Here is a 25,196-nt window from a genome sequence, read left to right on the forward strand (position 1 = left end):
TGGCTCGGTGCGATGTCAGAGGGATAGTGGATTGGGGGAGAGGGGTTCACACAGTGTGAGGGATATCAATGATAAACGTCTAAGTAGTACTTTGTCTTGTGCACCTGAAACTAATAAAAAAATAAAGAAAATGATGGACAGTGATCACATCTTATTTTAAATATGTCCCCCAATACCTTGAACAATAATGAGCTGATGCTAGGTTCTAAGGTTTTGTTAATTGATTGGCTTTCAGAGACTCCTGACAATCAGTATGACTTGTGACAATCAGAGACTTGTGACAATCAGGTCACTGAAGCAGTGATTCTCAGGCCTGATCACTCAGGAGTGTTTTAAAAAAAATCCATGTTCATGCTTTATCCCAGAACAATTAAATCAGATTCTCTAGAGTTTGGGTCCAAAACTTTCCATTGGTTTAAAGCTGCCCAGATAATTCTAATGCGCAGTCAAGGTCAAGAATTCCCACACTAGATACGGAGGAGCACAGGGAAGTATAGGACAGCCCAACTGCTTTGGTAATTGAATAGGAAACATGTTAATTGTTTTTGTTTCTCTTCTTAAGGCGTAAAGAGGCTGATAGGAGAGAGGTGACGAATTCCTCAGCATTGCCCTTAGCTTATTGTAGGTGCCAGCGTAATTATGGGTTGTCGCAGCAGGAATATTATGTGGCTGTGCTCCAAGGACATTTTACTCTTGATCCAGTGACCCAAAGGCATCACTGCAGACTTCTGCTACCCTGTAATGCCAATTGCTGTGGATAAGAGAAGCATAAATATATGAGATTTTTTTGGCCTTCTGAATGAGAGAAGATGTGCCTGCTCAACCTCTTTCCTTTCTTTCATCTTTTTCTTTTTCAGTCCAGTCTAGCAGACTGGACTCGGCCCCTTCATTCCCTCTCTCCAAAGTTTCTAATTGACCTGATGTTGATAAGTGTGGAGGTGTTTTCTCAACCACACAACTCACCCTTCTTCAAAGACTCTTTTTTCCTTATCATTGACACTGAGTGCTTCTGGTTCCCCCAAGCACTGTATTTCCACTTGTAATAATCCCCCCATCTGGCTCTTCTTTAGCCCTCAAGCCTCAAATCTTAACTTTTTGCTCTACTTTTCACTTCTCAAAAGGCTCATGTCATCTCAGATTCTTCAGCTGCCACTTTCTGAAATTACTTCTTGAACCTCTGTTCTTGACCTTGACTTCGTTGTGCATTGTCTTCTACCAATGTAGTTTTCACATTTAAACGTCTCATTCCTTCAACTGTGGGCCTAAAACATGGGGTTTACCTTCAAACCTTCCTTTCTCTCCTATTTCTAGTAATGATACCAATATTTGGTTTCAGCCATGCAAAAAAAAAAAAAAATTAAGTGAAACTAAAACAACTTCAGTAATAAACAAGCAAAACAAAACTGAGTCATCTTTGCCTTGCAATTCCTTTGTAACAATAAACTGTAGGTTTTTCCTTTCTTCTGTATTCCCACTGCTTCTTTTTCACTGGAAGCCCCCTCAAGATTTGTATTGCTCTCTAAGGTGTCTCAGATCTTTTGTATCTCCCTCTATATGCTCCTAAACAGTACTCCGCTAACCTTACCAAAACACTGACACTACCTAATCTACCTAGCTGGGGAGGGGATCACAAAACAGCTTCAAAAGCAGTGGTAATTTTCTTATTCTTCAGTTGGATGGAAAGTGCAATGGCTCTTTATTATTCTTTAAACTACCCATGTGTTATATATGTTCTCCTGTATATATGATACTTTTAACTAAAACTAATTCTAGTCCTTTTTTAAAAAGAGTCTAAACTATGTCCTATTGCATTCCAGACTGTCAATTTAAAATGCCAAAGTTGGCCCTCAACTATTCTCAGATAAACTGTCCACTGTCTTTCTCACTGCCTGACTCTAGTAACTTTCCCTTCCAATCATGTTGGTTTTTTCAGTACCCCTTACTTCCCACATTTGTTTCCTTTTCTCAACTTCATTCCTACTCTTTTCCTATCTGAGAAATTCCATTTCTTTTCAATCCAAGATTTATATTTTCCTTCATCTGGGACAGCAAATCTTTCTGTACACTTTCCCTTATCCTTGCCTAGATCTCTTCCTGATCTTTACAATCTCCAAATCCATGTTTAGTTAATACTGGGTTATCGTCTACTTGTCCTGTTTTGTTTATTTGGTCATCTTTCCTCAGCTAGAATATAAAATCCTAGATGGTTGACCATGAATCCTTTGCTATGTTGTTTTAAATGTGTTGGAGTATGCTGTGTGTTTGTGTGTCTAATAATGTCATGTCAAAATAATCCAAAGAGTGTTACTCTTTGTAATTGGGGAGCAAGCAAAAAAAAAAAAACGTTGCCAGCCAGATACAATCTTTCAGTGCTGAGAACAATGTCCTTTGAAAATGACTTCAAAGTTCTACCAAAGATAATAATCCTGCAGGCAAAATCACCCCTGGAACGTTTTGCTCAGAATCGCTTGTACTAATGTTATGTTTATAGCATACTTTAGGAAGATGGGCTCAAATTGCCATATGGGACATGTTTAATCTATTCTCTGCTGATCGTCAAATCAATTTCCTTCCATTTTAAATTTCCATTTGCAGATTCATTTTCATCAGCTTTTTTTTTTTTTTTTTTTTTGATAAATGTGGCACATCGCTTGGTTTCTGAGTTTTGTACTTTTTAAGTCATCTGGGATAATTACTAAAAAGAGTCCAAGAAAAGGATTGCCCTCTCTCCTGCCATGTGACCTTATTAGCACATAGCTTTTAATAATGGCTGAAGCTTTTAACTTACTTAAAGCTGGAAGTTGATGTACAAATTGTCCTCTGTTCTTAATGTTTATTTTAATGTTTACTTATTTCAAAGAATATTTTATGATTTAAGATGAGGATTATCATGTTAAATGTATGCTAATTGTCTTGTGACTCAAGTACTCACAGTTTAATAATTTAAATTTACACATTTATATTAGAATCCATTACTTTCATCAGATATGCAATTAGAATCATTTAAATATTGAAGTATATTTTGATGGTGAGTTTTATCCACCACCATCATATCATTTGGATTGTAAGAATTTATTGGAATGTCCTCTTTATTATCTGATACACACACATGCGCGCGCGCGCACACACACACACACACACACACTTTTTGATAGAATAAAATTGAATTTTATTTAAGATGCACAAGGTCCCAACTCTCCTTCCACTCCCTAGGGGGGTAAAAAAGAGCACTGTGTCAGTAAGTTTAGGTGAGATTTCTGTCAATCACTTAAGCAGAAACTATTTCAGAACACATGAAAGTTAAAAATTTTGTCCAATAAATTATTCAACTCTATCAAAATTTTAATACTAAATCCTGGAAAAAACAGTATAAGAAAGAACAGGAAATTGCAATGCATGAAATGTTTCCCCCCCGCCTCAAAATTTATGTTGAAATCCTAATCCCTAAAGTGATGGTATTAGGAGGTGATTAGGTCATGTGATCGGGTCCTCATGAATGGAATTAGTGCCCTTAAAAAAGAGACCTCAGCTTTCTCCCTTGCCCCTTCTGCTATGTGAGGTTACAGGGAAAGCCATATATGAACCAGGAAGTGAGCTCTCACTAGACACCAAATCTGCCAGCACCTTGATCTAGGACTTCCCAGCTTCCAGAACTGTTGTTTGTAAGCAACCCAGTCTCCAGTATTTTGTTTTAGGAGCCCAAACAGACTAACACAGAAAGGAAACTACATCATGTCCACTAATGGAATGGTTAATGTTTTCCAGCACATACTATTCACGAGGCTCTGTGATAAGCCTTTTCAGAGGTATAAAGATGTTAAGTAATTTACCAAGAATCATCCAGTTTCTTAGTAGTAAAATTGTACTTAAAAAGCAGGAATATCTGAAATCAAAACACATATGCAATTAATGATGTGTTGTTTTTTTCAGGTTGAATTTCTTTCTTTTTTTAAAAAATTATTTATTTTTTTCAGTTTGGCGGTTCCTCAAAAAAATTAAAAATGGAATTACCTAAAAAAATAGGCAATTCCACTTCTGGGTATTTATTCGAAGAAATCCAAAACACTACTTTGGAAAGATAAATGAAATATTATTTTTGTTTCATAGATACAAAAGTCCTGAATAAAAAGTTGTGAAAAATACAATCCATAAGAATACAAAAGAATAATACAAAATAACCAAGTAAATTATTCTAGGAATAAAAATATTATTATCGAATCAATTTTTATGTCTGTCATGAATTTTATTTCTCTTTTAAGGTAATAAAGAATAGTTAATTCAAATCAACAGCATCATATTTAACAAGAATATACAAGGTACAGTACAATACAGCTTAAGAATATCTTTACTAGTTAGTATTCAGCTTTGTTCAGGAAGTTCTTAGCAAATGTAATAATGCCAAAAAATAAATGAAATAGAAATATTGTAAAGGAACAGGCAAAGTGATACTTATTTGCAGTTAAATACGATAACTTGGACAAATGCATATGTAGGTCTGGATTCAAATTGATCTAAGTTATTTTCTAGAACTTCTTTCTCTAAAGTGTTTATTATTTGGTAGCCTAATTTGTTCACATTCAAAGCCTTAATCTCTTCATCAATAAAATGAGGATGATAATAATAGCACTCATTTTGTGAGTTTGGGGGACTAAATAAAATAAATAATATATTGCTTATAGCACAGAACCTGACAGCAAGTGAGTGTTCAATCAATGTTAGCCTTATATTAGTAAGTGCAGTAATAATAAAGCTTGAAAGTAAAAATGAAACTTAAGCTTAGTAAATAAAGGTAGAAAAATCACTATTTGTTTTAATACCAGCTACAAGGTTTGGTTTTCTTTTCTGAATTCTCTCTCTGGAACACTACTGTCCAATACAGCTAGCTTTCTGTAACCGTGGAAATGGTCTGTACTTTCCTGTGTAGTAACCACGAATCACTTGTGGCCATTGAGAGCTTGAAATGTAGTTAGTGTAACTGAGGAACTGAATTTTTGATTTGATTAAATTTAAATAATTTTAAATTGGAATATTGTGACTGATGACCACCATATTGGAAATTAAAGCTGTAGAGAATCTCATTAATTTACATGGTTTTATTTGGTGTTGCTATGCTGATGATTTTCAAATTAACTCTCCAGGACACACCCTAGTCTGAACTTCATCGTGTATCCATTTGCCTGCTCCTCACCACCCACCCCCCGCCTTGTTTGAATATCTCAGTTTTCTCCCTTGCACCTTGCACTTAGCAGACCCAAAATTGAACTCAGGAATTGCTCCGATCGATGTAGAAAGAAATGAAAAATATAGAGAACATTCACTATGAAAGAGACTATTTGCCTTCCAATATCCATCGTCTCCTCCTGTAGTGATATGGACCCCCATTTGGGGGTAAACGTTTTCTGCAGGATTCCATGCAGCTCCGTGACTTCTAACGAGTATGTGGGTAAAGGAAGGTGGACTGTCCTTTTCTCTAACCTGTTGCTTAGAATTGATGGCAATTTTGGAGCTGAAGGAAATCAAACTGAGGAGATGTCTGAATGAGCACCTGGAAGGAACATAGGTCCACAGAGTAGCCATAGCTACACGGAGCTGCCTACCTCTTCATGTTAGAATGTAACACATTTCTGTCACATTTATGCACTGTTATTTTGGGTTTCTTTGAAATAAATGTATAACACTATCCGCATCCTAAGATTGTAAGGCCTACATTATGATAACATTGAGGACTTTGAAAAATTGAATAAATGAAAAGTGATTCAAAATAATAATAATGACATCATCCAAGTAATGTTTGATTAATGTATTACCTGGCAAATAGAGTAAATGCTAAATAAGTATTTATCTCAGTAGCAGTAAACACTTTTTGAATAAATGAATGCTCCTTTAAGAAAGATAGAGATAAGGCATTCATTTACCATATACCTACTGACTACCTGAAATGCCAGGCAGTATGCTCTATTCAGCAGAATAAAAATGAAACAAAATAAAACAAAGCAAAAATGGAATTAAGATCTAGTACCTCAGCATAGTACTTTTTATTCGTGATTTGCAAATGATGGCTAGAAAGCTGGGTTAAACTTGCAATTTAGAAACAGCATTTAAAAAATTATTATCTGTGAAAGTAAACAAAAAATTAAGTCACACTATCCCGGTCCTGCAGTATTTTCAAATAACTTTAAAACAAATGAACTGCATAATTAATATGTACAGAATCAGCTAGCTAGGACAAGATTGTTACAAATATCATAGTGTGTCAACAACTTTCAAGTGTGAAAAGAGAAAAATAAGAAAGTGTCCTAACTATTTGGAAACATTTATTATGACAAGATAATTATATGTCAGGCACTGGTCTAGATACTTTCTACATATTTAATACTTCAGCAGTGAGGGATTTACTATTATATATATCCCTCCCATTTTACTGATGTGGTAACTGAGACCTACAGACTTAAAGACATACCCCGGCTCAGACACCTAGTAAGTAGTAAGCCTGGGTTTCAAATCCAGTCACTCTTGCTCCAGAACTGGCAATTCCTAAACCATTACACTGTGTTAAACAACACAGTCCTTTCTGCCTCCATGTTGTGTATGTGCCCAGCATGAAGTAAACTCTGCCATTACATGGAATAATAATCAAAGGGCAATACTCCTCTAGACTAGGAAAGGAGCTACTATCAGAGTTTCAAGGGGTGCATATAAAATTGAGAACTACTTCCTTCCCCTCCTTCCCATCCCAATGCTGGAATATCTCAGAGAAGACACTACTATTCTGTGAGAATCACTAACCTACACAAAGCATAACAGGAAACATCAAATTCATATAAAAATTTTATATCTATCCCCTTTTACACATTTGTTCCTATGTTATTCATCCTTTATTATCCTAAACTCAGTAGATAATTTATTCAGAATTTCTCCTGTTAAAATTAGCCCCTTGTTGTTTTTTATAATGACATTGTAATTTGTGATTTAAAAAGGAAGAGGGAATGAAATTAAAATAAATGCTAAAATTAGATATGACTATAAACGTACTGTGTGAGATTCAGATATATATTAAATGGGTAAATGAACAAAGTCAAATAATTCACTTGCCGTACACATGCATAGCATTTTGATGATCAGTATATGAATGTTGTTGTACAAAATTAATTCAAGTCTGTCCAAACATAGTTAATTTTAAATTAAAAATCATAATCTGCAATTACTTGTGATGTTTTCTACAAACTGTTTGGTAATGATGATTTGGTCTTCCAAAATATTTCCTTGAGTAGAACCAAGTTTGTGATTTCAGTTATCAACATGCAATGTGATATAATATCCTAAAACAAATATGGATAACCTTGTATATGAGTGAGTTAGATCCCCCAAGGCCTTATAAGTTAAATATTTAGGGTTCAGGATGATTTTGTGATTGAAAGAATCACATACATGGTGATAATAATCTACAATGAACTAGGTTTCATGTATTAATGTATTTGCCATCCAGATAGCTTCTTTGGTTAACGGTCTTTTCAAATCTTTTAGCATTTTTTAAATTGATTCTTAATATTGTTCAGAGCATTTAATATGTTCTAGATACAAATCCTTTATCAGAAATGTAGTTCACACATATTTTCTCCCAGACTATAGCTTTTCTCTTCATTTTTTAAACAGATCTTTCAAAGACCACAAGTTTTTACCTTCAACAAAGTCGATAAGTTTTTAAAATGTGTTGTACTTGTGGTGTTGTACCTAGGAAATCTTTGCTTAAACCAAAGTCATAAACATTTTCTGTGGGATTTTCTTCTAGAAGACTTATAGTTTAGGTTTATATTAAGTCTAAGATCTATTTTGAGTTAATTTTGGTAAATGGCACAAAACCATAACATTTTTATAATCTATGTATACATACTCGTATTTGAAAAAACTATCTACCAGTTTTGTGCACTATTACAGTGTAGTGCCAAATATGATTCTGTTATTTTAAAATGTTTTCTCATTGAAATGATTATGAAACTGTTCTTTTAGTAGTAATTATACCGATGTTTCAAAGATGAAGGAAATGAGGTACAGAGAGATCTTGAGGCTTGTGTGTGATAGGTGGAATCAGCAACGTAGCTATTTTGTCTTACTCTAAAAATCATATGCTGTCCAGTGTTGTGAAAAATAAGTTATTTTCAACAACAGTGTGCTCATGTCATGAATGACCCGTACAGGTCACAGATAAACATTTCTTTCCACTTCTACCTCCCCTTTGAAGCCTGGGGCTCTGGACCCTAGATTCCTATGGTCCTCATCCCAGCATGACCCAATGCCCTGGTGAATGGATAAATTGATGGCCCCCTGAAAGGATTCAACTGGTGAATTGGTAAGCCTATGGTGGCATCTCAACCAAATGGAACACGACTCAACAGTAAAAGGAACAAAGTACAGTTGCACATACAACATGGATGAAATTCAAGCACATTAAGTTGAATGAAGCTAGAGTCAAAAGGCTCCACTCATATAGTCTTTTGGAAAAGGGACAGAAAATAAATCAATGGTTGCCAGGGGATCGGGGTGAGGAAGGGATTGGCTACAAAGAGGCACAGGGGAATTTGGGAAGGGTTGATATAACTTCTTTATCTCTAGTATGGTTTTGGTTACACAATTATGTGTCTTTGTTGTACAGACACAAAAAAGGGTAGATTTTACTTTGTATAAATTATAGCTCAATAAATCTGACTTTATTGAGTCAGGTTGAAACTGACTCAATAAATAAATAAATAAATAAATAAATAAATAAATAAATAAAGCATAAACTCAGATTTTCAATTAATACAGCTCTTTTAATCTGATGAACCAGAGTAAACCAATGAGTCTGTCAGCCTGATTCTTCAAAAGAATACAGGGAGTCCCTCAGCAGCCTGTTCCCTTCTCTGAGTGCCCTGAGCAGCAGCCAGAACAATGCCTGCGCACAGCAGATGCCCGGTCAGCAGGCACTGAGTTGAAGTTGGCCATCATTGAACTCTTACTTCTTCTGGAGTGGGAATACCCAGCAGGTTTCACAGCTTTTATGGGTTTTGTTGTTTATGAATCAAAAGTAAGCATCTGTGTTTATGAAAAGTACGGTGACACTTAAACTTGAAGCAAAGCACATAGGACCTCGACCTGGTGTCTCTATGTGCAAATGTATTTGACAACAGTGATGCTTTTTGTCGCCAGAAACCCCACTGCGTATTAGAACATTTCAATATATAATGTACCTCACCTTTGTCTCCCACCCTTACCTAAGTAGTCTAAAGGGCAATTTGTATGCTGGTGTTCCTCGTGTAAATAAGGTCATTATCCTCTTAAAGGTATAAAGTCTCCTGTTTGCAATGGAGCTTTCTAAGAAACAGACTTGACCTTTCTCTCCCTCTATTCAGAGTACCTGCAGTGCTTGCACTCATTAGCTGGAATTTGACTCCATGACATTTTTACTTAATTTTCTTTTTCCTCTATGTTGGACACATGGGGCAACCATTTATGTTCTTTCTTGACCTGAGGTGCTCTCTAATCTCTTTCCAGCTGTGGCATTTGTCATTCAGTCACATCAGGATATAGTGACTCTTCTTTCCCCCACAGCAATTGCTAACTGTTAATTGATTCATTTCAGAGAAGGAACCAGACACAGTCCCGTGGACTTAGGTCCATTTAATTAGTGTTAACCAGAACAGTGAATAGAAAAGCAATTTCCTCTGGAGTGGAAACACATTCTTTATTAGGTAACAGCAAGAGCAAATAATAATAGTTTTTAATGCATTTAGTTTTTTAAGTGCTGTGGATTGATAATAGAATTAAAAACAGTATCTTCCTCTGTTAACACTGATGATGATTACAAAAATAATGATAAACAATATTAATAATAACTGGGATTCAAACTCAGGTCTTTCTGATTACAAAGCCCATACTGTTAAATCGTTATGCTAAGAAATTTTTGTGATAACTACCACCAGCATGCCAAGAACTGTGCTAATCACTTTGTGTTCTCCTGTCAGCCCAGGGAAGTGAGTCACTTAGCCAGTTTAATAGAGAGGGACCCTGAGTTTCAGGGAGGTGATGTGACTTTCCCAAGGTCACCCATTGACCAGGATTAGAACTCAGGTATGCTCTGACACAGCGTCCATGCTTTTCATCACTACCACACAGCCTGTAAAGAAATAAAGTACTAGCGAGGACATCTCTGGAAAACATTGCTAGAAACTTCTTATGATGTGATTCAAATTATGATTCTGATGGGTTTTGCTTTTCAACTTGAAATACTGTATTTACAGATTATTAGGACTTAATAAAATGTAAAAACCTTCAGCAAATAATATGTGTTTTAAAGGCGTTGGTTTATTTATTCAACCAGAGACATTAATTGATCACTTAATATGTGCATAAAAACTCAGAGGAGGTATTTTCTCTGTTCTCCAGCAATCTATTAATGTCAGGTGTGAACAGATTAAGGGGTGGCAATATAAAGTGATACGTTTTATGACACAAGTGTGCCCAGGAGCCTGTGAGAACAGAGAAGAGTAGGCATCATGTGGGGCAGGCAGATCACAGAGGCTTCCCAGAGCAGGCGATACTGAGCTGAGTGGAGGGACGGATATGAATAAGCCAAAGAACAGGGACGTGTGCATCAGCAGTGGCTGGAATAAAAATATATGTTGAGGAGAGTATTCTTAGCTGACTTCTCAGTATGGAGATGGATGGAATAAAATAACCATTTTCTAGCTCTCTTTAATTATATAGAGTTCCATTTTTGCATCTCTTTCATCGTCCTGGCAAGAAGCATCGCAGCTTCTACAGCAGATGTTCTGCAGCAGCCTGAGAGCTCAGCTGCCTGGGTGGGAAACAAAGGACGACACAGGTTTTAACTGTAACTCTCTGGGTTCAGGAACAGATAGATCCTAAGTGGCTTGGTGAGCAGGGTTTTAGCCCTGCCATCAAACTCCCGCTGTCCTGCTGCTTACTTCTAGTTAAACAGAAAAAGGAAGGAGAAGGATCTATTTCTTGCTGAGCCTGAAGGAATCCATGTGAACTGTCGTAACTTTCATAGGACTTGTCACCTGCATGCCTGGTGACTAACAATTCATAGGGATCTCTCCTTGAATGTTAGTAATTATATTCTAAATATCTGGAAGCATTCAACATAATTAGCTTTCTGTGACCTCACATATATAAATTGTTATAAGTAACCCTATTATAAGTATGAAAAATAAAAGAGACTATCATGTGACTTTGGCAAGTCACCTAGTAGCACCTGCTACCCGATTATGCTAATGAATCTTCCTTTTTCCCCCAACTTTGGATGTGTATTTTATTTGTTTTTTAAAAATTTGCATTACATTAATTGGGCTGACATCGGTTAGTAAAATTATGTAGGTTTCAAGTGTACAATTCTGTAATACATCATCTGTACATTGTATTGTATTCACCACCCAGAGTCAGTTCTTCTATTGCCATGTTTGTCCCCTGTTACCCTTTTTTACCACTCCCCTGAATTTTTCCCATTTGATTTCTTCCATCACTTTGCAGATTTATGAACTCCCCTTACTTTCAAAAGTCATTTTTTCCTCCAGAGATTTGATAAGCATTCACTTCTGTTTCCCTCTAGTTTTTCTGTGGTTTGGTATTTTATTTTAACTTTTTACTCTCAGGTATAAAATATAGGTGTGTGTGTGTGTGTGTGTGTGTATTAGTATAACATAGGAGGTAAGATTCTAAATTTTATTTTCCCCCAAGCAGCTAATTGCTACTAATTGTTAATAATTTGTTAAATAATGTTTCCCTGGTGAATTGATTTATGATATCTCTTCTATCATATTTCAACTTTATACAGAGTGGATTTCTGTGCTATCAATTCTACCCTATTGAACTTTCATGTGTCTTATAGAACGAACATATACTTTAAAATATCATAGTTTTATAGAATACTTTGGTATCAACTAGGGCTAAATTTCTTCATTACTCTTCTTTTAATTTGTTCCATTCTTATGAGGATATTTTTGATTCTTACAGATCTTTAGATAATTCCATTAAGCCCAATAAGATTTTTTAAAAATATTATGGTAGATGTTTTCTTAAAAGTAAGTTTTTGAGCCCTCATGTATAATTCATTTGGGCCTGTTGGAAATAGTTTATTTAAAGTCTTTTGATAATCTTTGTTCATCTATCCTAGACTTCAGGTCCTTCTCCAGTATATTTGTTCTTTTTTTTTTTTTTTTTTTTAGTTTGAAGACAGTCCACTTCTAGAAAAGCTAGAAGCAAAACTATAATTTAGTAATTCTGCTTTTATGATTTTGTCTGTTAGCATTAAACTATATTTTTCCATGGGTCAGGCCTACCTCTGCTTCATTCTTTCAACACAGCTAAAAGGCCTTTAGTTCTGTTTCAGCATTTTAAAAGCTTTAACTTCTTCTGTCTTTAGCCTCTCTGTGTGGTTCTCGATAGCCAAGCCACTGTTTGTCTTCACCAGGCCTCTGTGCTGCTGCTTCTATAGTTGATGCGTTCTTTGTCTGTAGGCACTTCTCAAAGAGTGTCCTGGGAAGTTCCATCAGTCTCTCTAGATACCAACCCCTTTTCTTCCTATTTAGGGTAATTTGTTATTGTGCTATCAATCTGTCTTGTGAGACCTCTTTATTCCTCTTGGAGCCATATTTTTTAAGAGTCCCTGGCCATGGACTTATAAAATATTTTCCCAGAACTTTCTGAACTGTCTAATCAACATATCTAAATACATTTTATGTGTTGTTTTTTTTTCTTTTCTCTTGGCTGCTATTATCTTTGAGATGATAATATTAACAGCCTCTGAAGTTCCTATCATTGTACCTCACTAACATTTTTCTGGTCAGATGTGAGTCAGAAATAGAAATCCCTCCTGTTTTATTTCCGTCAGCCATCTAAAAAGTTGCTGTCATAAATGTCTCAACAAGAATTTGTTGAATGTTCTTGTTGCTGGAGAGCTGTGTGGTCTTCCCAACTCTAGATGTCTGGAGGTATAACAAAATGTGAAATGGTGTGGTTTATTGGAATAATTGCACCAAAGGAGAATCTGGTACAAAAGGGGCTTGGAGAGACTGGGACCATTGGAGAAGCGGAAAGAAACAGCCAGCCTCAGGGTGCAGGTATATATGTGTGTGAGGTGGCAGAGGGGAGTAGTCACATGCAGGATTAATTTTACAAACACTGCCACACATCTGGCCACAATAGCGTAGAAATGGTCTGTTCTCATCTTTCAGTTATCTGCCCTATGGACAATTTGGAGTCACTCTTGATAACTGTCGCAACAGTGCACCAAAGATGATGAAGTGTCGAGAACACGCAATCATTATAAAGAAATGTGTAGCTAATCCTATAAATTATCTGTAATTAAAGAAAATCAGACTATGTAAAACTGTTCCCTCTTTATCCCATTCTCTGCTTTTCAAAATACTCTTTATCCTTTCAAGAGTCATGAAGCTTTCCCTGACAGACCCAGGCAGTCTCAGTCATCATTTCTTTTGTGCCTTCATCCCTACATTTTGTATTGATGAGCTATGGGTCTGTCATTCTCATTTTGACTTTGACCCCTCAACACAAAACACTATTCATTTTTCTATGTCCAACATATACTATATTACCTAGTAGGTTCTAGATTTACTAATAAACTATCACATAAATCAACAATGTTTGAAGGTATTAACACCACTTGGCCTACATGAGCTGATTTAAGAAAGACATGAACATACCTTAATTTTAAATGCTTATTTTCAGAACTTTGACCACCAGATACAAGTTACAAAGGTATGTTTGGGATTCGATATAAAAAAACCTTTCTAATAATTTTTGGTATTCACAAATGCAACAAATTGATTTGTGAATAGTCATTATTCTACCAAACTTCAAGGAACAGAAGAAGATTTACATATTTCTATCGTTTGTGTATGGATGAATGACAGAATGTCATACAGAGGCGGACAGGATGTTTCTTAGCCACAGAATACCTTAAAACTGATGAATATGTGTGTTTATATTGGGGGAGTGGTATCCAGAGGCTATTTTCAATATTTCAAAGGCTAAGGGGAAAACAAATTTGTCACAACAAATCTGTACAGCTTTTAAAAACTTCACAATATTTTGCTTTTGGTCAGACTTACCAATTGGAGACACTGGTTATCATGGGGGCACAAGCTCCAATTGGCTTATAGTTCTTCATTGCCTTTGATTTTTGTAAAAATTTAAAAACCAGTTATTGTTACTAACTTCAATTTGGATGGGAAAGGATTTCAAGAAATTGAGTCTGTACAAAGCACATAGCAAAGGGATTTTTTAAAAATCAATTTCATTCTAGACATTATTTCATGACTCTTTTCTACCTATTATTTTTTGCATCTCATAATATGATGATGTGGTATATTGCATTGCAGTTTTTTGTTCTTGCTTTTTTTGGAATTTTTAAAATTAAATTTATGGGAGTGACAATGGTTAGTAAAATTACGCTCATACATAGGTTTCATGTGCACAATTCTGTTAATACTTCATTTATATACCACACTGTGTGCTCTCACCACCCAGTCAGTTCTCCTTCCATCACCATATATTTGACCCCTTTTATCCTCTTCTATCATCCCACTTCCCCCTTACCCTCTGGTAACCACTAAACTGTTGTCTGTGTCTATGAGTTTTTGTTTTTTTAATCTTTTCAAGCAGTTTATAAAATAAAGATGCAATTTATTATCTACAGTGTTTCAATGGTGAGAGAAATATGATAATTAGATTCAGGGTAGCTGAGAGAGTTTTTATGGGAGAGATGTCAGGACTGACTGAATCAAGATCCTATGAATCAAGTTACCTAGGATCTATGCAGCTCCTTAAATTCTCCGAGACTCAGTTTTCTCATCTGTAAAATGGGGATGATGGTAATAATATATACTTCATAGGTAGCTTGCGAAAAAATGAATGAGGTCATACGTGCAATGTGTTAAACTTTTCTTCTTATTATATCTGACCTAAATTAGCGATGCCAGAAGAGTAATGCTTCTACTAAATTGCCTAAATTACCAGTAAGAAAAAAATTACTGAAAATCTTAGATCTTACAATATTTTATCTTATTATGCAAATAATTTTGACCTCCAGAAATTATTTATTTTGCTTCAGAAACCTCTTTTCTTCTGTACTGCTAACCAAACACTTTATTCTATTTTGTGCAACCATTTATAATGAACCTTAAATGAACTACTGAATATCTTAGAGTTTTTGGCTCAATTACCTGTTTGAAATACTCAATGACTAAGGAAAGCATGTCATTTTCTCCTCTCCACACTGGAGTATAACAATAGACTGTGAATAGAGCAAATCAAAGAGACACAAACTAGTTATAAGGGGTCCATTGTGTTTAGTTTGTAGCCCTGTCATATGGTTTTAATTTACGTTGGCTGATTGATTATAACAGACTGACAGATAGCACATTGTTCCTTTCTCAGAATCTCTAGACACTTTAACATTCCTATTCTTATCTGTCCATTTTGATTCCAAAACTCAAGTGAAATGGAATTACAGCATTCACTGTGTTTTCCTGTGCTAAGTGATGATCTCTGAAGTGCAATTTTGTGATTAGGCAAGATGGTATGCATATATTCAGCTAATGCTGTTTCCCCCAGGGTGCAGCACAGGTAAATTTATAGTGAGTGGATGTTGTGCTTTGATTTAAAATGGATGCAAAACCTCACCACACTTGGTAGCTTTATTTTTTAATGTATTTAATTATTTTTAAATTAGCAGGAGAATATTAAAATTGAACTTTAGAAAACGGCATTTAAACATAAGTCAAGGGTGCTAACTGCTTATGAATGTTAATCCCTTCTGAAAAGTGAATAACAAACTTACCTGACGAAAATTGGCAGAGGTGGTCATTGAAAATCTTCAGTTTAATTATTTATATTCTTCCTGCTTAATTAAAAAAAAAAAATCCGAATGCCTCTTGGTGTTAGTTTTGTCAAATTCTAACGTTCCTTATTTTGAAAACTGTTTAATGAAGTGCTGTCATATTATTAGTATTGTTGTTTGGTGCTGAAAGGTGACATTTGAGAGAAGGGAGTGGAGAAACCAGGAATTAATAGTTGGCACAGTGTTTTATTTAACTATTTTCTTTGATGTTTTAAAAACTAAATTTGTCCATGAGTATGAAAGACTAACTTTAAAGAGGATTTAGCTTTCCAAAAATAAGACACATTTTTGTCAAATCACAAAAGTAGATCATTGGTACCCAAACTGTACCTTTTTACTTATTTACATAGAATGAATCTGGAAGTGACAAACATAATATGCAATTTCTCAAACTTAATTCAATTGAAATTATTTTCATTGGTAATATTAACACTAGTCAGGACTCTAAGCAGACAATGCTAGTGCATAGTTATTTGGCTACAGTTTTTTGATCAGCTCCTTCTTCCCACACTTACATCTCTTAGTATATCGTTCAGTATAGTTAGAACTTAATAAATCTTAGTTATCCTTGTTATTTTCATATCTTTCCAACGGAATAAAAACCATAACTTTAATAAGTTGATGGATGATTTCAATAATAGAGCACAGTAATTTGGAGCAAAGTACTTTTACTCAAGATTCAAGGAAAAACCAATTCATTAACATTTTTAGTCTTATATTATGGTCCAGTTCTATGTTTTGATATTCTTCTGATATTCTATGATTTGATATTCTTCTGATGATATTCTTTCTGGTAGAATGGATTCACTTTACTGTATGTTCTATTATCATTTACCCTGATGGATGTGATACCCTCAAAATTGTCCTCATAATTTTGGACACCCATATAACAGAGATTAATTGCCTCCATTTTTATCCTTTACTCTGTCACACCTGTTAACAAGATTAAGTACTTCACAAGTACACTGAATGAGTGATTTGTTAGCCCGTAGTCTGCTATCCAGGTACCAACAGGGAAACTGCAAATGTTTTTTCCCTGCATCATAGGGCTATTGAATCCAACTCTTTGGGCAGTTAGGGAAGGTAAGATGTAACACTGATAATGATGAATGAGACAGTGTACTGAGGGCTAAAACACCCGTGGGTCAGGTCCTAATTCTATTTAGTATCTGTGTAACTTAGGCCAAATTGTGTAGCTTCTTTGAACCTTAGAAGTTATTTCATAATTGCTGTGGGGTTTTTTCTTTGTTTTTGTCTGTCCTTCTGCTGGTCTGGTGGGCTCTGTGAAGACATCTTACTTTACATCTTTATCCCCAGCATCGTGTCATTGGCAGCTTTGAAGGTGCTTAACAAACGTGCATTTAAAAAGGAAGGCAAGAAGACAGGCAGGAGCAAGAGAGAAGAAGGCAGAATAGAAGGATATATTTAAGGCTTAAATTTGCCCCCAGATTCTCTTTGAATAAAACCTTATGAAATCAGGGGCACATGGTTCTTCCCAAACATTAATGGAAGTTTGAACTTTAAGGGCCTGGAGAAGTCGCCATCAGTCAGACCTTCCCTTTTTATGTACGAGAAACTGAGGATCATGATGGTTAAGTTGGTTGTCACTCAGGGCAGAGCTTCATTGGACTCTTTTCACCTCCAGGGCCACACTTTCTACACTAAACCCAACAGCCTCAGCAGCAGGTTATGTGTGCAAGTGGGTCTAAAAGATATATCCCTACTCATTAGAATTTTGAGAAAGGGATGGTCTTTCATTTTCAATTCTTTATACTTTTTTATTTCTTGATTTGAACAACAAGAAACACAGAACCACTTTTATAACACAATAAAAAGTACCAAGAAGAAAAGTATAATAAAAAAATAATAATTTCAATATTCTGCATATACCATATAGAATAAATAACAATAAGCAATAACAAAAAATACCCCAAAGCATGACTATCATTTACTAAAGTATATTTCTCAAAGAATGGACTGGAATTCACCAGCGTGTGTATTATAATAAATTCCTCTGTTTGGCATATTGGTGAAGAGGCTGCTTGGTTATTTTTAGGTCAGGATTTAAATGCTTGGCTATATTGCTTAAGAGTTCAAACATCTTTATCTCCCCAAGAAGAGGCCACTCAGATTTCTTATCTTCCAGTTGTGCCCCGCCCTTCTAATGTATCTCTTCGTGGTCATATTCAGGTGCACCATCTTCTCATCTGTCTAAATTCCATTCATCAAATTTTTTTCTTTGGATTAGTGTTACTGATACCTATTGGGTTCATTTAAGGAAAAGAAAAAAACAAATATTTTTAAGTAACATCAGGTATTTGTAAATCGAGTTAAGTTATCCTTTCATTCATGCCTTCTTCCAGCATTTTGGCTACTTTCACAGTGGCCTGACACTTTGGCAATTAAAAACAGAACAGGGAGGGTTGCTATGGCACCACTTGTAAAGTTGTGGTTGGGAAGAGTGGAGTCTCATGGGTAAAAGTCAAGTAGTGTTGCATTTTATCTTTCCTGATTTTGACTATTGAGTTATATTCATGAATATAATTATCTTGCATACTAATTATCTACAGATCAGGGTGTTCATTCACCTTATTTTTTTAACATTATTTTTACAGCTTCTGCCACCTTTGAAGACTTTCAGATTCGTCCCCACGCTCTTTTTGTTCATTCGTACAGAGCTCCAGCTTTCTGTGATCACTGTGGTGAAATGCTGTGGGGGCTGGTCCGTCAAGGCCTTAAATGTGAAGGTAAAGTATTTCTTTCCCCAACCAAGCTGAATGCATGCTAGAGTTATCTACTTATGTTGTGCCCTCTACAATGCCGTCTTCTTTCCCCCAGTTGTCTTCCAGGGATCTGGGTGGTGCATAGATTCTGTTCATTACATTTCCTGATCTGGAAAACCCGTTTCTCGCATCTTTTGCCCTTAATCAAGTGGATATATTTATTTCATGTTGACTATTTTGGCAACAGACTAAAAATAAAATTTGCACCTTAATCCCAATCTTGGAATAGTAGTCATTCAAGAAATGTTTGTTGAAAAGAGCAGTTGAAAACAGCAGAGATTCAGGAGGTTAATCAAATTATCCAAGGTCACTCAGCAATTGAGTGGCAAACTCGAACTTGTCCCCACATTTCTACACCAATATCATAGTTTGTTTCCTCAGTCTCTGTGGAAAGAACTCCTTGAACTGTGGAGTTCAAATGAAATGCATTGGATTAATTTTCCCTATGTGTCCACTCACATTAGAATTTAGGGTAGCTAAAAGTGGCTCAGATCACCTCTTTGGAGTTTTGTTGCTACATCCTTCAAAGCCTTAGTCCGTTATATCAGAGGATATTTTTAAAAATGATGATCACGGTAGTTGCTGAGCTTGTCCAATGAAATCAAAATTCAAAACCCAGATTATTGATGACTGGATTAACAAACTGTGGTACATTTATACGATGGAGTATTATGCAGCCATAAAGAAGAAAGAAATCTTACCATTTGCAACAACATGGATGGAACTTAGAGAACATTATGTTAAGTAAAATAAGTCAGACAGAGAAAGACAAATAACATATGCTCTCATTTATATGCAGAATCTAAAGAAAAGAATAAGTGAATGAACTAATCAGAAACAGTTTTGGAGACAAAGAGGAAAAACTGAGGGTTGCTAGATGGGAGGGGGTAGGGATAAGGGGGAAGGTGAGGGGATTAGAAAACAGTCAGTAACCACAAGATGGCCACGGCGTTTTGAAAATTAATTTGGGGAATGTAATAAATAATGTTGTAAAGATTTTGTAGGGTATCTGATGGACACGTGTCCCATTTGGGAGACCACCTCAGGGAAGATGTAGATGCCTGATCACTGCACTGTACACCTGAAGCTGAACAATAATGAATGCCAACTATAATTTTATATATGTGTATATATATATATATATATATATATATATATATATATATATATATACTTACAAGAAGTGGGGTACAGCATTAGGAATAGAGACAGTGGAAATGTAATGGCTCTGTGCGATGTCAGAGGGATAGTGGATGGGGGAGGGAGTTTCACACAGTGTGAGGGTTATAAATGATAAACGTCTAAGTATTACTTTGTCTTGTGTACCTGAAACTAATAAAAAAAATTATCTGTCCATAAAAGAAAACCCAGATTATTTACGGGTTGGGAGAAAAAAGTCAGAAAAAGCTCAAAAATTTGAATTTCCAAATGGTCTCAAGAGAAATGGAAGCATTGCTATTTTTTAAAATGCAAAATATACAACTGACACGAGAATAGCTTTTAATTTATAGTAGAACAAAAGTCATTTTTATTTTCTTCTTCCAGGATGTGGTCTGAATTACCATAAGAGGTGTGCATTTAAAATCCCCAACAATTGCAGTGGCGTGAGGCGGAGAAGACTCTCAAATGTGTCCCTCTCTGGGCTCAGTACGGTCCGCACAGCATCTGCTGAGCTTTCCACCAGCGTCCCAGATGAGCCCCTCCTGGTAGGGCTTTCTGTTTATCCATATCCCTGTTTGTATGAGAAATGCAGGACAATGCAGTAACCGTGTCAATCCGAGACAGTGCTCTGGGAGGGAGGTCACAGCCAGAGTGTTAATGACTGCTTCTTCAGGGCCTTCGGGGCTGTAGGTTGGTCAGTGCTTCATCAAATATCCAACAGCTTTGAGTTTGCTTTTATCTGGGAGTTTAGTGCAGTTATAAAATATGTGAGGTTTCGTCGTGGTCATAGGGCCAGAGCAGAACAAACCAATGTGTGAATGTTGCAAAACATAGTTTGTCAAAATTTGGGAACTAGAGTGAAAAGATGTTTTTCTCTGAAGATTATTCAAGTACTTTGTGGCATAGCTGAATGTTCATTCTGGGAGAAAATTTGAAATTTGCTTTTAATGGAAATATTAAATTCTTTAATTGCTTGGCATTACTGGCATACATTCTGGTGTACTGTCAGAGTGACACTATTGACAAATGCTGTGAGAAACATGGCAACTTAATACTTTAAATTGTTCCATTAACCCTAAAATGTATATTTTATAGACATAGCTTAAATATTCTTCTTTAGGAAAATTAAATTTGGAATTTAATTTTATCAAAGTAAAAATTTTGGTAATTATGTCAATTATTTGAAATAAAAACATTTTTCTAAAATAAGATAATGGTGTGAGGCTTTAAATTTCCCATATTTACTCCCTCCCCCAATAGATATTACAAAGACTTTTTATAGTCCGGCTATTGTAAAATTCAATTAAAGAAAAAATTAAAAATTTCTAAAACTTTTAGGTTAAATAAATCCTTCTTGGAGTGGAGAGGCTCAATACTTTTTTAAGACACCTCCAAAAAGTTGTATTAATTAGTTCATAGTTTGAAAACTATTTTATTATGATCTTTATATCACTTTAATTTGTTACAACATAAGCCAGACATATAACTCGAATGCTTGTTTTGGTAAACAAGAAAATTTCATACTCTGGTTTTCCATGACTTTCTTTTAAGAGTCTCTTATGTTTTCAGACCTTCAACAAGTGAACCTTTTTGGGGAAGGCAGGTACTAAATTCCACCAATCACTAGAAAATGTTGTATTTTGGTAACTATTCAGAATGTATGTATGTGATTATATGTTATTCTGTGAAGTCACACTAATTGGAATTAGTGATGTTTTTACTGAAAATACTTAAATCAAAAGCTGTTTGTTTACTTTTCAAATAACTCTTGTGTCACCTTCCCAACTCTGAATTTCCTTGATTTAGTTTGAATTTTTGTAAATAGTGATTTTACGAGTTACAGCAGTTACTCTTTCTTTTAAGGATAGTCACTGAGAGTCATACTGTTTACAGGATAGACATTTAAAGACAAGTTTAATAAACAAAGTTATAAATTAATTATGTACTATTATTAGTTTTACTATGAAAGGTTTTTAAAAATTATTTATATCTCACAAAAAATATAAAGCTCTAAAGGCATTCCTCATTAGAATACATTAGGATCTAGATAGTTAATGCTGAAGATTCTTCTTTTGAATCTATCTGAACTTTTTATACTATATACACATGTACCTGTAAACATATACACACATGCATATTACACACTTCAAAACATCACATATATAATTTTGTTTTATAAGTACAAATTAAATTATATGTTTAAATCATGTGCTTGCAAATATGTATAAATATATAATTTATATATAAATATAGTTTAGGTTGCATAGCTATAGTCTTTAAAAAAAGGCTTTGTATTTTTTAAACCAAATTATTTAATTGTGTTATGTAACCAAATTAAATAATTATTTAATTATTTGAGTCATTTGATTAAGGCTATATTTTATATTATTAAATATTTAATTCATTAATGCTTTAATGTCGGATGGAAATTTTTGTAGTACAAGGCTTAAAAATTTATTTTAAAAATACATTTTTGAAAATCGAATTTTAACCATGTCTGTCAAGAAAACTTGTAAAATTGTGATCAAATCAGATATTTATGAAGTGAGAAAATATTGAGGCCATAAAATACTTTGAAAATAGACTTTCATAACCTTGTATGAAATGCCCTATAGGTAACCTCTAAATGAGAAATACCTTTGGGAATAATGTTTGTGACACTGATGCATTGTCTCTCAAAATTGTTTTCCATGCATCAAAACCCTTTGTGCCCTCATGGGGTGCCTATGTGTCTATTTTTTATCCAATTCTCGAGAAAATAAAAAACATGGACACACCTTGAGGAGGGCACGTACTTCCCAGTTGCCCTGAGTCGTGTAGGGCAAAACCACCCTGCTTACCCAGGCATGCTTAGAGTACAACAAATATGTCTCCTTTCATCCCTGGGCAAGACATAAAACGCCAGTAACTATATATGTATATATTTTTTCAGTAACTATATTTTAAAATTTGTAGTGAATGACTAGTCACAGGTAATATTATGGCAATAATAGTGAAACCTTTTATTTCTATATACAATAAACAATATTTTCCGTTTCTGAAAAGGTTAATGGCGTTTATTAATACCACTAGATCAGCCATGTTGGAAGTCTACCAGGATAAGTGTATAGATTTTTTTCTCAAACGTAAGAAAATGACTTTTCTCTTCCATACTTGATTACCTATTTTGACTACAAAATCACCATTTCACGTACAGATTAAGACATTAGTAATTCCGTTAGTTTACCCATTTTGGCACGTAAATTGAATTTCAGATTTCTATAGTGCTGCTAAGATAGGGGAAAAAAAGTATCACAGCATAGATCATATGACAAGTTTTATCTGTCATCAACTTTGGCATTAAACTGTATTTATTATACTTACCATAAAGCAATTCATCTTTTAAGAAAATCCAAAATGTAGTCAGTTTATTGCAAATGACTATGTGGGGGTATATATCTTTTTGTAAATCATCATTAGAAAGAAACAAGAAAAACTCAGTAGATTTTTAAGTCAGACTCACTAGTACATTGTACCATTACATATCTATACATATCAAGATTATATCAGTTTTATAGACTTTTTAGACAATTGCAGAAGAGAAGTCAGGATTAAATGATCCCACAGATTTCTCTGTGCTTTACTCATCTTTTTATTTTTATTTATAAATGTTCTTGTGGTATTTGGGAAAAGTTAAAGCCATTTCAAACCATAGTATGCAAGACTTAGTCTTAGACAAAAAAGTTGATATCTGTTCCAGAACTTTTGCTTCTAGCTGTGGAGAAGCTCATATCAGACCAATTCTCCTGCAAGGGATAGTTATAAAAGCTGAATAAAATAGAACAGAACAGTATGAAACAACATTTGAAAGTATCCAAGAGCACCCAAGGCAATCAGGATTTCAAGGACCAATGTCTCAGAAAGAAGGAAATCACAGAGAAGTCAATGCACAGAACAGCTCCTACAACAAAAGTATTGTGCTCAACGTGTCAAAGCTGGAGAATTTCTATGTTTCACAAAGCTGCAGTTAAGACAGAGTGGTATTACTCCAAAACAGAAAAATAAACCAATGAAATAGGACAGACAGAGTCCAGAAACTATGTGGTTATACAGGCCAACTGAATTATGACAGGGATACTCCCATTGTGAGAATAGGATGGTCTTTTCAACAAATATTTCTGGAACCAATAGAAAAATATCCAGAAGAATTTGGAATAGGAAAAGTTTTTCTTAAAGAGGACTCAAATCACTGGTGACAAGGGAAAAAGACTGATAAATTAGACATTATTAAAATTAGGAAATTAGTTTAATCAAAATATACCATGAAAAGACTAGAACAGCAAGTCACAGAATGGGAGGAGATATTTTTACTGTATATATCCTATAAAAGACTCATTTAGAATGTATAAAGAACATCTACAAAAGAAGTTAGAAGACAGACATACTGCATAGGCAAAATATTTGAACACTTTATAAAAAGAAATAGACAATAAACAGGAAAACATACATTACATCATTAGCCATCAAGGAGTCTAAAGTTAAATCTATAGTGAGATATCTCTACACCAGAATGTCTAACACTGGGAAAAAAAAACACTGAAAATAATAAGTAATAAATATTTTTTTTATTTAAATGTTTACTGTATTTTGTGATCATACCTTGTATGTATGATGTCAGATGGTTTCTAGATTTCTTGGGGTGATCAGTTTGTAAGTTACATAAATGTCATCACTAGGTATGTTGTATATATAGTACTAATATAATATATAACAATTGGAATTGAAAAAAAAAAAAAAAAAAATATATATATATATATATATATATATATATATATATATATATATTTCAAAAAAGAAACAAAGTGGCTGTACCATTTTGCATTCCCACCAGCAATGAATAAGAGTTCCTGTTGCATTTGCTGTTGTCAGTTTTCTGAATTTTGGTTATTCTAATAAGCATGTAGCGGTCTGTCATTAATGTTTTAATTTGCATTTCCCTCATGCCATAAAATGTGGTGTGTCTTTTTATGTATTTATTTGCTATTTGTTTGTCTTCTTTAATGAGGTTTCTGTTAAGGTCATTGGCATATTTGTAAATTGGGTTTCTTTTCTCATTGTTGAGTTTTAAGAACTCTATGTATTTTGGCTAACAATCCCTTATCAAATGTGTCTTTTGCAAATGATTTCTTCCAGTATGTAGCTTGTCTTCTAAACGTTCTTGACATTGTCTTTTGAAGAGCAGAAGTGTTTAGTTTTAATGAAGTCCAGCATATCCGTTTCTTCTTTCTTGACTGTGTCTTTGGTTTTGTATCTAAAAAAGCATTATCATATCCAAGGTCATCTAAGTTTTCTCCTGT

At 34.6% G+C, this 25,196-nt stretch overlaps 1 protein-coding gene across 2 annotated transcripts in view; it reads left to right on the forward strand.

Annotated features, from left to right (window-relative positions):
* PRKD1 (protein kinase D1) overlaps positions 1 to 25,196 on the forward strand; it is a 301,801-nt gene that overhangs the window by 206,835 nt on the left and 69,770 nt on the right. For both annotated transcript variants that reach the window (XM_081049825.1, XM_081049824.1), the window contains exons 3-4: positions 18,532 to 18,663; positions 20,245 to 20,405. In XM_081049825.1, the coding sequence (XP_080905951.1) occupies positions 18,532 to 18,663; positions 20,245 to 20,405 (293 nt within the window). The remainder of the gene's footprint in view (positions 1 to 18,531; positions 18,664 to 20,244; positions 20,406 to 25,196) is intronic.

This window comes from Rhinolophus hipposideros, assembly GCF_964194185.1.
Source record: "Rhinolophus hipposideros genome assembly, chromosome: 5".
Taxonomy (NCBI): Eukaryota; Metazoa; Chordata; class Mammalia; order Chiroptera; family Rhinolophidae; genus Rhinolophus; species Rhinolophus hipposideros.